This window comes from Aphelocoma coerulescens, chromosome 3 (assembly GCF_041296385.1).
Source record: "Aphelocoma coerulescens isolate FSJ_1873_10779 chromosome 3, UR_Acoe_1.0, whole genome shotgun sequence".
In the NCBI taxonomy this organism is placed as follows: Eukaryota; Metazoa; Chordata; class Aves; order Passeriformes; family Corvidae; genus Aphelocoma; species Aphelocoma coerulescens.
Genome location: NC_091016.1, coordinates 45,059,766 through 45,074,727, shown reverse-complemented (window position 1 = coordinate 45,074,727; position 14,962 = coordinate 45,059,766). Strand labels below are relative to the sequence as shown.

The 14,962-nt window shown below is 38.2% G+C and overlaps 1 protein-coding gene across 10 annotated transcripts in view; it reads right to left on the bottom strand.

The window, feature by feature from the left end:
- LTBP1 (latent transforming growth factor beta binding protein 1) overlaps positions 1-14,962 on the bottom strand; it is a 190,655-nt gene that overhangs the window by 48,241 nt on the left and 127,452 nt on the right. For 7 of the 10 annotated variants that reach the window (XM_069010026.1, XM_069010028.1, XM_069010029.1 and 4 more), the window contains 7 exons: positions 14,359-14,457; positions 12,192-12,317; positions 10,924-11,049; positions 10,157-10,279; positions 7,326-7,445; positions 3,052-3,174; positions 895-1,017 (listed from right to left, as the gene is read on the bottom strand). In XM_069010026.1, the coding sequence (XP_068866127.1) occupies positions 895-1,017; positions 3,052-3,174; positions 7,326-7,445; positions 10,157-10,279; positions 10,924-11,049; positions 12,192-12,317; positions 14,359-14,457 (840 nt within the window). The remainder of the gene's footprint in view (positions 1-894; positions 1,018-3,051; positions 3,175-7,325; positions 7,446-10,156; positions 10,280-10,923; positions 11,050-12,191; positions 12,318-14,358; positions 14,458-14,962) is intronic. The other 3 variants (XM_069010027.1, XM_069010033.1, XM_069010035.1) reach the window with 1 other exon arrangement.

Sequence of the window (14,962 nt, the reverse complement as noted above, 5' to 3'; positions counted from 1 at the left end):
GAAAGCACACCAGAGACTGAAAAGCTTTCTAATGCCACCTGTACAGTGAGACCTTAACTGAGAGCTACTTCTCCCTGCTAGCGTGAGATAAGAAAGCAATTGAGGTACAATCTTTCCTGGGGCTTGCTAGGAAGTATTTTACATTTTCAAGGTGACCATGAGTAGCGCAGCAGATGTACCATATCAGATGGTACAGCCAACAACAGAGAAGAGGGAATAGCTTTGAAATGCTTCATTAGAAAAACATCAGTTTGCCAATTACTGGACAATTGAATTGTTCTACTTGAGAGATAAGAGGATTTTTCTCTCTAACACAGCATTTCTCTGTACATTTAGTGTACATCTCTCACTTCTTACTTTTATTTTTATAAGCTCAGTACCTAGACTGCCTTTTGAGACCGTGCAAGCTGTGAGCTCCAGCAGATCCCCCTGGAACTTGTAGTCTACTAAATACTTTCTCTTGCCAGGGCACATGTGTGATTGTGGTGGCTGGCTGCAGGTTCCCAAAACCAGCTGGAGAAGCTTTAACTAGCAGGCCCCCATGAGAACAGTGTATGCTGGCAGAAGCTTTGTAATACAGAGCCTCTGTGTCAGAACTTAAACAACAAGGTTTGGAAAGCCTGACTTGTTTTCGGTAATAACGTCAACTGGTCTTCCAATCTTACTGCTGGAAACACGTCCTGGTTTTTTGTATGTGGAAAGATGACAGGGACTATTTCTAAGAACCATTAAATACGTGGTTGTGTTGGTGGGAATGAATGGTTAGCAGTGTAGAGAAAAAGAGAGGCAACATATATTTCTGCTCCATTCTTAAAAAAGTTCATGCCTATAGCTGAAATACTCAAGACCTTATTGAAAAAAAAAATTAATCAGTAGCTAAGTCCCTAAGCTTACCTTCACACTGATCTCCAGTAGATGATAATGTGTAGCCTTGGCTACAGATGCATCTGAAAGATCCTTCTGTGTTCCTGCAGCGTCCATTCGTACAGACTGATCGCTGATGGCATTCATTAATATCTGCAGCAGCAAAGACAGCGAAAGTGTTACACATCTGAAAATACCAATTACTCATCAAATGGTGCAAAGACCAAGCCTGAACAGAACAGCAAAGCACAGTGTCAATATCCAGCACTGCTTAACTTGTTTGTATTTATTAAATACAGACAGTCTTTATAATGCATAAAATTATATGAAACTGCAGACTGTGTGTTTTCCTTGAGACGACTGTGTTCAGCATTCTCTCCTATAATGTCAATTTATCCCTCAATGCACAATTGGGTACACACAGACTCACAAATACACACACATGCTGCCTGAGAGCTGCTTTTGTTTCTGTTATATCTGGCAGAGGTAACAAGTCAGCTGCTCCAGTGAGTCAGCAAAACCCACAAAATACTTTCCAGCAGCATCACCACCTTTAACAGGGTGTGGTTTTCAGATGCACACTGACAGGCTGTTCCCCTATTAAGCTGTACGTTAAGGCTCCTTAAAATTCTTGACTTGTAACAGTATTAATCATCTAACTGTGAGGAAATGTCTCTTTGCTTCCACAACACTGCTAATCCCTCTGCGCTTCAGTTCTCATTAACTGGGGTCAAACTGAGCTAACAGATGGATTTGAACATAAAACTTAAATTTTCCTATGGAAAACTCAAAGTATTGGAGGGGAGTAACACCTTGAATTCAGAACATAGCACATGCCTTGTTTGAGCTAGGAAGCCTATTTTCTCTCTGTTGTATATAAAGTATTCATTAAGAAGCAGTATTTAAATTGACTTGGTAAGTTCGTGGTCACTTTTAGCATTTTGGCAAAGCTGAATGTCTTTCTGGAAATACACTTCAGTTCAAACAGGAGAATGTTACTCAGTGAGGTTTTTCAGGTCTGTGTTATGGCTGTACAGTCTGACCTCCTAAGTAACGGCTCCTTGCAACCACAGAAGTTTAGAATTTAAGGATCACTGAAATCTGTGGGGCTGCTTGAAGCAGCTGGGCATGTGTACGGGTCTTTACTTTAGAAGGGTGCACTTTAAGAAGAACAGTCTGCACATGCCAGCTAGGCTTGGCAAGGGCTCTTTTCCATGAAAGGCTCAGAGGAAGCAGTCAAATTTTGTCTACATATTTTCCCCAAGATCAGTCTGCTGTGTGTCCTGAACAGCATATTTAACTCACTCAAGACACTTAACTTACACTGATGTTTTGTTTCAAACTTCCTGACAAATTTATATGAACGATCATTTAGTTTTACTGCATTATTTTTAGCACTCAGAAGTCTGAAAGTGTTCAGTGCTGTACAGAGACACTTAGGGAAGGGTGAGGGAAAGGAAAAAGAAGGAAACCCAACATCTGACAAGAAACATGTAGGTTTCTCTGTGCTTCCACAGCCTAGAGACACTGTCCCAGATTTTCACCTTTAGGGAGAAGTTTCAAGTGCCTTCTAGTTAAGGAGAGGAATATTCTTTCCTCCTGTACACACTCTAGGTTCTCCCTCAGACTTCTTCATTCTAACTTAAGACCCAATTTTGTTCCACTGGAGCAGTCCTGATAGGAATTTTAGATGTGGAAGAAATGTGGAAACTGACACTTTGGAGGTACAGGCACTGTTCCTAGAAATACGACGCCAAGCTCTCTCTCTCTCTCAATGCACTACTGGAAATACAGTGACACCAGTGCAGGCAGTGTCAACAGCACAGGTTTTTTGATTCCACTCACCCACATGGTAGAAAAAAAAAAGATAGAAAAGCAAAAGCCACTGTCCCTAAACCTCCAAAATGCCAGATATGCCAAGGATTTTGCAAAAATTCCAGTTTAGCAATGTAAATATTACTACATGTTCTTGACTGGCTTTATAACACATGTCAAAATCTACAATGTGATCACAGAAGCCATACAAGGGAAATACATATTCTTACATTTTTGGGTTTTTAGAATCAGTGTTGTATATTTGTTGTTTCTCCATTAAAAGCAAAATGAAAAAAAAAAGAAAGAAAAAAAGAAAAATATTATCTAAAAGTTAAGTGCAACCTTATAAATTTTAATCGTATTTTTTCTTACCTTCACACTGATCCTTTGATGCAGAGAGTTTGAAACCCTGGGCACAAATACACCTGAAGGATCCCTCTGTATTTTCACAATGTCCATTTGTACAGAGATTGCCATACTGACATTCATTTATATCTGTGAACAGAAAGAAAGCGCAAGAAATTAACTGGGGTACAACCACCTTTCAGTTGGGCTTGGGAATATATGGAATATATACATAGCATCATAAGCTTGGTTATTATTTGTGAGGAATTTCAACGGGATTTCAGCACTTCATGCAGGTCCCTTTGTAAGGCTACTCTACATACTCAACAAGGAACTCCAGTGGATTATGCAAAATCTCTCTTCCTAGTCACAAACCATCCTTTCTTTTGAAGAACTTGAAAGCGGCTTTTTTTTCTATAAGCTATCCCACAGACATCTACTTTCATCCTTCTCTGAAAGAAGGCTATTAACTAGATGGGCCACTTTCTTTAGCCAACATGAAAACTGCTGTGTTGCTGTTTAACACTAATTTTCAAGAATTTCTTCTGAATGCAATTGGTATAAATCAACAAAGCAAAAAGCAAGCATAAAAATAACATATTTTGCTATAAATCCAGCCAGAATTAATTCTGTATTCTAAAATAATAGTTACTGTTTTTCTCCTAGCAGTGGTTTTCACTTTAGAAAAAAAAAATCATTTTAGTTTTCAAATTTTATTTCTTTATTTTGGGTTTGCAGTAGTCAGCACATGTCCCTGTTTTTATGGAAAAAGCTGTATTTTTTTAGCTTCACTGATGCAGGAAAAGAACTATGCTTTGTTTGCTTCTATATGCCAGAAATCATATTATTCCCAATTATCCTGTCTTTTGCCACCACAAAGCACACAAAACCCATCAACATAAAGAAGTGCTAATTATTTGAGGCACTTGAGCTATTTAGGCAGCTGTAGCACAGGGAGAGCTGGAAGAAGATTAGACATCTTTAAATGATCATCATCACAACTCTTATTAGCTATGGGAATACGTGCAGTAACTTCTCCTCACATGTACTTACACGCATGGCTCTTTACAAGCTCCTGTACCACCTGCCTTTGACAAAGCCCATCTTTCCCCAGACGTAAATGAAATCACCATTGTCCATTTTCCAAATGACCTACAACTCTCTTGGTTCCTCACTTGAGCCTCTAGCTCTGTAAATAAGATGTAAATAAGATGCTGCAGCCTGGCCAAGCAGACAAAGTGACATCCTCCCAGAGACGACAGCACAGATCCACAGGTGCTGTGCTATGCCATTCAGTAGGTGTTACTACTTATTCCTGTCTCCAAGGCTTATTTCCCAGCTCACTACTGTTGCAAAATGTGCTTGCTCTACAAAACACATTCTTTGCTCTCAGTGTACATGGTCAATGCTCTAATTGAAGAAAGAATCTGTCCAAACACAGAGAACCCAATTTGAGCATACAAATTTCCAACTGAACAACAAAACTGCTTCTTACAGATTCATTGTCATCTCCAAGCTTCTTGACAAAGAAACCTGGAATACTATTTCTGATTTTTGAATGGGACTCAAAGATCAAGAGTCTTCCCCATAAAGCCAGCAGAAAAACCAGGAACAGAACTTAAATCTTCTGAGATGAAATCCAGAGCTAGAACTGATTCTGTTGATGCTACCTACAGCAGGGCAGGAGGTATTTGGATTAGCTCTGCTGACTTCTGTATTAGTTTTAATATCTTCTAACAGGATCTTTAAAACTGTACAAGCTGAATATTGATACTTAACCATGGAGCTTCAAAATCCACCCCAGTGATAATCACGAGGATGAAGTGGTTAGGCTCTAGAAAGTTTTGTCAACCTGTTTTTTTAAATTTATCAACACACAGAAGTGTGCTCTAGATACATCATGATATATGATGTTATCTAAATGTGCAAATGTACAGAGAGGAAAATGGAATAAATCAGTGATTGAAAGTAAACTTAAAAACCAATGAATTATTTCAAATATTTTGTTCCTGTACAACACGAATGCATTGAAGGACCTGGGACAGTGGCAATTTCAAGACAATGAGGAGGCAGGCTGTGCAGGTGTCCTTTTCCATTTCTTCCAATATGCACTGAACATTCCCACCTAAACTCCAGTTAAATGTAGTCTACCCAAATTTGAAGTGAACTGATTGACTTGCCTTAATGAAACAGAAGTGGCCATGTTCCTGGCTTTAAATCCTGGAAGATTACAACATAAACGGCATCAAAGATCTATCTGCAGCATTGTTACACTGGATTTGCTATGGCATAAAGTGCAGGCAGAGGAATGAAGTGAGGTAAAAAAAAATACCGAGGACTGCACTATGGAAAAGCAGAAGAGCCACAACTGACCCAAACTAATAGGAGAAACAACGAATTTATGGAACAATGGATTTAAATACCCTTCACAGATAATGGGAAATACTTTCCTTTTTGGTGTATTTAAACTGTGCCATATTGCAGAACTACAGATTTATGACAAATTGCCTGCATTACATTTTCTAAAATGTATATGGCTCATTTCCAACATGATGTAAGCCTAGGATAAACAAAAAATGGACTGATCACATCACTAATGAAGTGAGTAAGGATGTCTAGGCTTAGAACATTTCATAAAACAAAGGAAAAAAGGGAAACTACATGTAGTAATACAAGGAAAAAAATTATCACTTGAAACCAAGACATATCCCTTACATGACTTAGTTCTGAGCAAAGCACTGACTTCTCTCATTTCCCTCCTACTAACCTGGTTAGCAAGAATGAAACAACTGAAAGTTTTGCCAGGGAATTTTCAACCAGGCTCTTTTCATAAATAGGTACAGAAAAAAAGCTTAATATTGGGAAAGAAGGCAAAATTAGGCCAACACTTTGCAAAAAAAAAAAAAAGAAGTTAAGTAAGAGAGTTCTAACAGAGTACATAGGCCACGTTCTTTGCAAGGGCACCAGTAATCCAGGAAGGTGGGAAGGAATGAAACAAAGATGAATGTGGAGTAATTTGTGCAAAGTGAAACCCATTAATTTGTTATGAACATTTCATAGCTTGCTACAACTCCATTAAAATCCATGAAATTACCTGAGAAATACATTCTTCCACAGCAAGTCAAATGACAAGATCAAATATGCAGCTATGACATGGCAGATCTGTTCAGACAGTTTGACTTCTTCAGAAAACAGGATAGTTGAAAACAGTGTAATCTGTACAGCAAAACTGGGGGTGAGGTTCTGACAGCCACACCATTGCTTCACTGCAACCTGGCTCTAATCTTGATCCACAGATCAGCAGCGCATTTGCAGTTGGAGCACAGCAGATCCCAGCCTCCAGAGCTGTTTCCACCAAACACTGCTCTTAGACTGCTTTGTGAACTGAACCAAATCACAGAACTGGGAGCCATTACAAAATAAGCTATGGAAGTACACTGAGAATCTGCCCTACAACAGTAATGCAAGCAGCCCCTTGATGTAGGTTATGGTACACCTGTTTAGGTAACATGGTTATTCCAACAATCACAAATTACAGGGCATGTGTTACATGGAGTGGGCAGGAATATTCACAACATATAGCAGATTCTTCACAACTGATTCTAAATTTTAGTTTCTGGTAGTGTCCTGAAAAGTGGCACTCAAAACTGCAAATGGTTATTTCTTTTTGCACAATGGATTAATTTGCTCTTTCTTACCTATATCTCAAATAGCCAAAACTGATCTTGAAAAAAAAAAAATTAATCTAACATTTAAAACAAATAGACAAAAATAAAATGTGAGAAATCTGTCCTAAAACCATAACCTAAAGTGAGACAAGAGGCTTTAAGATATGATAATGTTTTGCTAGAAGTACAGATAATTAAGGAGTTTTATTAATATGCTCCATGAGCAAAGTCCCATATCCTACTGAAAAACCCGTCAGTCACACTGATGTATTAGCACTCACTTGTCTTTTCCATTTCCAAACAACAGCCTACTACTATTTCACTGACAATACACCCCCTTTCTGTTCCATATTTTCTATTTCAAGAATTTTGTTTCGTAGTTTATAATTATGCTGTTTGTAGTCTAGATTCAGTGCTCATTTATCTACAGTAAGACAAGATTTCCTCATATATACTGTGCCTGAGAACATAAAAGAATTTCAAAAATCTCGTATTTTCAGTTATTTTTAGTTATTCTTGAATGAAATGGGGACCCAGGGCACAGTGCTGTCATCAGGTTGTAACACTGATTGAATATGAAATACAGCTCAGAAGAAGAACTATAACCAGAGAGACAAAGAGTACTAAACATACCATGGCACTGTCCATTCCAGCCTCTGAAGCCCACTCTGCAAGGAACGCACTGGTAAGAGCCAGGAGCATTAAGGCACTGTGCATCCGGACAGGTAGTTGGAGTCAGGCACTCATCGATGTCTTCAAAAGAGAAGATAAAAGGAAATACTGGTCAAAGCCATAATAGAACACTGAACAATAATCTGGTTACTCTGACTCTCCTCCTGTGATACTAAAGCATTTAAAGAGTTACATACTTTATCTGTTAGAGACACAAGAAAGAACAAGTTCACACAGATTTGTACCAGCAAAGGGGCATCTCCGAGAAATACAGTAGCTCATAATACACGCAACTGAATCTGAATTCTCTGTTACGCTACAAATCTTTGGTAGGTCTTCCAGAATACACACTGTATCAGATTTCTGGCTATCACAGGTAAGAAAAACTTTCCTTATGTTACTCCTTTACCATATTGAAGTGCCTGAGATTCTTCCTATAGTCAGATTTTGGAAGATCATTGCAACAACAGTAAAATTGTAACTCTGGCTTCCAAAAGCAAAGTGCAATTTGGTGTTCTCCAATGTTGCAGTTATATAAGTGCTATGGGGACTAAAAATGTAATTGTGTGAATTAGAATCAAAGATGCTTACATGAAGCAAGAAGTTAATTTTGTCTGAAAGAAGGCACAAGCCACATCACTGAGGCTGGCAATGTGATAGAGGGACTTCCTGCATCAGGCAAGGTCCTAGTTTACCCATGACAAGAAGAGATAGGTCCTGAAAAAGTCATGGAACTCATGTTCAGGCTCTGAGCAAGAACAACTTCTTCCAGCACCAAGGAAATCCGTAATACATGTAACATATGCAATCTAGAGGAGACTGCACACAAAAAACAACATTCAAAGACAAGTTGCTGTCAAGTGACCAATGATCAGAAGATGCTGGAATTAAAACTGTGTAGGCAGCCTCCTTGCAGTCTGCTCCCATGTGTGAGATCATTTTATATTATGGTCTTTAATTACACAATAATTACAATCTTTCCCATGAAATACTTGCTTCGTGCAATGCACAGACCTAATTAAACTGTCAGTCACCTCTGAACTCAGCTTCCTAAGCTCCCATCCTTTTCCTGCCCCAGGCCTTGCAGTTTTGTGTTCTGCAGTTAAGGACTGCTACTTGAGCACAGATCGTAGGGAGGAAATTCACTCCTAGTTTTGAGAACAAGCTCACAGAAGTAGCTCCCAACACTTTTAATTTAACTGGAAAATACTCCAAACTTGAGAGAATTGAACATCCCAGCTCCAAACAACTCACTGGATGTGGGAAATAACAATTTTTCATAGAATCACAATTGTCCAGCTTAGAATACTTTCTCATAAAACAGCAATAGGCTTCTTCAGCTGCTACGATGCAGACCTGCAGAAGTTTCTCATGAAACTGCTGTGAGATTTTTTTCTTAATTACAAGAAAATCCATTTCTACTGTAATCTCTTCTCAGACCTGTCTGGATTGTGTCTGCCCTCAAAACATACAACATGAATTATGTACTTCGTACAGAAATTTGCAGTCAAAATAAAGTCTAAATGCTGCAAACTTAAAAACAAATCCCAAGAAGATTCTATAAGAATTCTTCATCCTATGCAATTATATTCAGCTATAACACTGTTCTACATAAACAACAAACTCTACAACAGCACATATGCACTCTTTATATTCTCCTAGCTAGACCCATGACAGAGCTTATGTGGATATAGCTTGAAGGCAGAATGAAGATGGGGTGAGGAAGTGCAAGTGAACTGTAAATATTGTGTGCAGCTTGGACGACTCTTGCCTTTGTCTTTGAACTTTGGAGGAGGTGGAAGGAAGTTTTTTGCGGAATCAGAAATCTGTCAGTAGGATGATCATACTATGAAGGTGTAATGACATGGTGAAATGATGTCCTGAATGTGTAATTTCCTTGGTTTGATGGATTTAGTATAGGAAGGTTTTTTCCCTTAAGCAACCTTAAATAACTTTCAATAGAGAACTTGGTTTCAGAAATTACATATTGTTAAGTTATAGAGGATTGCCACCACACTATTTAAAATACAAGTTAATAACAAATCTGATGTACTGTAATGGCCTGATTTCTAGCCTAACTGAATCACAGATTCCCTACTCACAGAGAAGATTTGCAAAGACTAGTTGTAAGAGTGGAGTCTGTGAAACAGCTAAATAAATACAAAAAATGGAAGAGGAATCATTTAAAATTAAATGATTTCTTGTGGTTTTTATTTCACAATTCAAGTTGAAAATGAAAAAAATACCAGAAAAAAGGCAAAAATATCACATTAAAAAATAATGTGAAGCTTTGAAGGTCACATGTCCCAGGATCTCCTGCAGCATGAAATGTCTGCTAGATAGAGATATTGAAAAGGCAACCTATCATTTGCTACCTGTTGTAATATAGGAAAAACGACAACTTTTTTTTAACAGAAACTTGGTATGCAGGTAAGGACTAACAATGAAGTTAAGTGATTCCATGGCAAGAGACGATAAAATGGCTGTCCCAAGATGGCTCTGTACACAGTGGGGGAACTCCTTTGCAGCATCTTAAGTTTAAATAATAGGAATTGAATTACAGTTCCAGACACCAAATAACGACAAAGATGAAGAGTACCCACAAAGGCTTCTTGTTTAAGATTGCACCCCCTGGGATTTGTCCCTTTGCAGCTCAAGCTGCAGTGCTAAACCTCCCTTGAACAGCAGGGGATGTTAATCATTCCAAACAGGAGCCGTTTGGCACTGGTTTTGTGCTATCAATAAATGGTGACTTCACTTCATCATCGCCACTGTGAAGAGTCCACACCTACCTCCACATTCCCCTCTCCTGTTCATTTGGTATCCACTGTCACAATATTCACATCTGTATGAGCCAAGAGTGTTTATACAAAAGCCTTCTCCGCAAGTATGAGGTCTTGAACATTCATCAAAATCTGCAGATGACAAAGAGAAGAGAAGCTGCTTCACCATCAAAGTACTGAATGCTTGCATCTCCTCAAAACTCTGCTTTAATGAAACACTAAGTTTGGATTTTTGAAGCTGTTTGCAAGCCACCTCACTGCACAGAGAGAATGAGTTTGAGAAACAACCAGGGTATAGGAAGGTGGCCTGCGAGCACCCCTCTGGCTGCAAACGTGTTGCTGCATGTATGCAGTGCCCAGGCCAGCACTAACCTAAGGCAGACCACAGCCCCTTCGAGCTGTTTGTGTTGCTTTGTGAAGTCTGTGGCTGTTTGCAGCTATATTTAAAAACATGGTTTGTTCCAGCTTCTACTCATTGAAAGAGTGTTGAATATTTGTATTTCACACAACAGGTGTTTTTACTAAATGGTAGTTTTCCTAAACAAGGATGGTACTGAAAAAATTCTTGTTTTTCAACAAACGAACATTTGAAGAGGAATACCAGCTACTCAGGTGTTTTCCTTACCACAATACCTGGTGAGAGACAGTTAAATATACTTCCAGACACCAGTCCAGTACCACTGACATTGAGAAAAAAAAGCTGAAAAGGGGAATTTAGGAGGGTTTAGATATGCTTTTTTATCTTTTTATTTTCCAGAAAGGAGACTAGTTATTACCAACGCAGTCAGTTCCATCTTCACTGGCCATGAATCCAGCTTGGCAAATACATAGGAAACTTCCTTCTGTATTTTCACAGCGTCCAAGGGAACAGAGATGTGGTGCCTGATTACACTCATTGATATCTATAAAAGAAATGAAAACCTAAGACTATAGAATAACATATTTAGTTTTGATTCTTTTTGTGCATTCTATGCCACAGATTTGAAAGGACTGATCTTGTAATTATTTTAAATATTTGAAAAGGTGTATCTTTTTTCTCTCAGAGATGCAAAAAAGATGCATTAAATAGTTTTGGTTGGAGAAAAATGCTCCTATTGGCTTAGACAGTAAGAATATTGCATTGGCCTGAAGAACGTGACATGATTACATTTCAAATCCCTACACTGCGTGCAACATGAGCACAAGCTGCAAGCATGGAACATTAATAAAATTTGGATGAAATAAAGGGATTCTAAATTGCCACTTGGCTGTGTTGTGTGATTTACTTTTGAATACTGTAGTTGCACCTGATAGCATGTGTACAGCGTGAAGCTGCTGAGCTTTGGTGGCATGAAGGTTTTACAGCATATAAGCTGTCGACACAATACACCCTTTCTGATCCAAGTTACAGAGGAACCCATATGCTCTGAATGAAGAAAAGATACCGATACAGCTGCTTCCAAATCTGAAATGGCTCATGTAGAACCCATCTGTGCCCTGCCACATGTTCAACAGAGGCCTCTGTTCTAGAATTTACTAGCTTAGAAGGGGATGAAGACCTCGCTTTGCAGATCTCTTACTGTGCTTCTGGGTTGTTTATGATATACTTTCTCTTTTCAGTAGCAGGCTGAAAGGAATGACCTAAAAAAATGCCTGGACTTAGTCCAGCTGCAGAGCTGGTAGCTGGGTAAATCACTGTGAGAAACAGGCACAAATTCATTCTTTTTCCAAACAGAAATGTATTTCTCCCTAGCAGTCTTTTAGGTACCTGATATACAGCTGAGAGAAGATGGTCTGTCTAATCACTTTTTCTCTCACATCACCATGGGAAAGGCTTTCATTCCATTTAGTTATATTCACACTCATTTCAGGGCAGCTGAAAGGCTTATATTAGAGACTACCTCACAAATTTTATTTGGTAGAAAAATACTAGCTTGTAGTTTGGAAGGATTCAACATAGGAAAGAACTCCCGACTGCTCTTTAGGTATTTCCTCTAACCAGATTCTACATTTCAAGAATTTCATAGCATGGTTATTTCAGATTTTTGAAAGCATTGTTTCATACCAGTGCACTTCGTCTGCTGATCATTAAGTTTGTACCCTTCGTAGCAGATGCAAGTGTATCCCACAGGCAAATTAACACAGTGTCCTGCTCCACAGATATCAGGATTAACTGTACATTCGTTGATTTCTAAGCAAACAAAAAGAAATTTAAGGTTAAACTCTCTCACATAGTCCAGTAAGTGCCCAATATTCTGTAAACCAAGTAGAAAGCTCAGGCCTGAAAACAACTGGAAATCAAGTTTGTGACTCCTGAGTTTCTGTAATGGATACCTTATCTGGAAGAATCTAGAAACCATCTAGGCTTTTCCTAGTGACATAACCTTATGTCCCATCCAAGAGCTATAAATCAGTACATAAAATTTAAAGTGAAATGAAGATAATATAGAATAAAAAAAATATATGGCTCAACCTTTGCATTGCACATTAAGGAAATAACTGTGTGAGTTTCTGATTACAGTGGGTATTCTGATTTACAGAATACTCATCTATTAATGGCTTGGATGTATTTTGTAGGATAAGGAGATTCAGATACAGGCAGCATTGGAGGCTGAAACCTTACAGTAGTTTTAGAAATTCCTGAACTATATGTGTTACTGCAGAAATACTAATGACTGTGTTCAGTTGCAACAAACTAAGGTTATGCTGCAGTATGGAATTGTAATTCCTGAAAAAGAAATAATTATCTGTAAAGAATAACTATTTATCTAGATCACTTAGAAACAGGTCACATTTAAATTTAAACTACATCTTCAGGTACAGAAATAAGGCACTCAAAAACTTCTCAACTTGAACTGCATTCAGTTTTTTAAATCCTGTTCAGGATTTTGTCCTACAAATCTTACTGCACTTGTACTTTACTATCTCTTAAATATCTGAACAACATATTGATTTACAGCACACAGCAATTTCTAGTTATACTAATTTTCCAGAGGAAATAAAAAACAGAACATGGAAAATGACCATTTTCTTTTTACTAACTGATGTGAGTTCCCAGCAGGGTAACTTTCTCTCCCTGTAAGGAAGCTGGGAGCTGGCTGGCAGAAGGGGCACAGTCACAGAAGAGCTGACTTCCAAGTTCTAGTTTGATGATCACCACTAGACAAACCTTCCTATGGGATTGGTGAACTGTAATTACAGCATACCGAAAGAAGCAGTTGAATGCTTACAGAAGGACAGGATACTTTCTTTACTCTCACAATACATTCAGGAGGATTTAACTGCAGACAGAATTGTACAAACAACTGGGTGATTTAGACCCTGTGTGCATTGCATCAACTCAAAAATCCATTCCTGCATGAAGGAAAGCCATTTTGAAGAGTTCATTTTTTATTAAAGTATGTGAAATTTCTCCCTCTGAATGGAAACCTCTTTGTAGGCCTAAATATCTCTACCAAATACAAGAATGCATCTTACAGTATTTACTAGGATATTGCAATCACTTCAAAGTCTGTGTTCATTCTGGTTCATTCTAACCAATGAGACAGTGTAATGCTCTCGTACTCACATATACTACGTTCACCTCTTTTGCACAGCAAAAGAAATTTTCATGTCTTTTGGACACAGCTGTCACTTAGGCAAATTTCAGCTGACAGGTGCATTACTTGCATTTCTGTTATTTTCACTTCTTGACACATAGATGTAGACGAGGATAATTTAACACATCAAAAAAGGACAAAGCACAAACATCAAAAGAACATTTCAAAATAGATCTTACAGTAACTTCTCACCTGCTTTTTGTAGAACATTCTGATCTACATCCCAGGAAGTCTACATCCCTCAATGAATATACTCATGTATACTTCACGAATACACATGTAGACTGTCTAACAACCTGACTTGTATCCAATAAGTTTTCAGTTCTAGACTTTCCTCACAGATCTGCAAAGAAAGTCCAGAACTGAATCTGAGATGGAATTATTAATTTTATATTCTATTCTTTTTTTGTGGGCACAAAAATGGCAGGTACATCCTGGAAGGACTTGGTCCTGGCTCTCTTGGCAAGTAGCCTCATTGCTGTGCTGTTCTGTACTTTCTCTCTCTAGAGTATTCCTTCTGTTCTACAACCATGTTTTCTTCATTACGATAATTCAGCAACAGCTCGGAACAATAGTGTCAAGAACTCAGTCATTTCTTAATTTATTGTAGTTCTAAGAAAAGAAGTATAATACCTGTAACTTGAGTAGGTGCAATAACTTGACTTGCACTTGAAGTAGAGACTTCAGGAGCCACTTCAACAGGCAAAGGAGGGGATGTTTTCTCAATCACTACTGTGCGACATGGAATGGAAATCAATCACATCCAAAAAAACCACCTTAAAGCATTCAAAAAAACCCAGCCCTTAAAGAATTCACACATGATACTGAATAAGTCAGGCACCAAGGAAAATTTAATTTGTTTATTCTGCTTTGACGTAGAGTAGAAAAAAATCAGTATAATTGGAGTTTTCATCATTCTAGTGCTTGTGAAAAAACCACTGAACTAAAGGAAGCAAACACAGTTGTAAAATTTTTGCAGCAAAAGTTATGCATAAATCTACAAGGAGGCACCTAAGCACAGTTTTCTCTTGACAGGAGTACAAGGCTTCACCTCTGCTGACATTAAAATTCTCCAGCACATAATCCAGGATATCTTAAAATATGTCTTTATCTCCTCAACAAGTCACCAAGCCAATGCCAACCTCTCAATTCCTCCCACTTCTGCTTCCATTATTTTTTTTTTGATCATGGAGAAGTTGCTTCTGAAGCTCCAATCATTTTTTTACTAGCCTCTGTT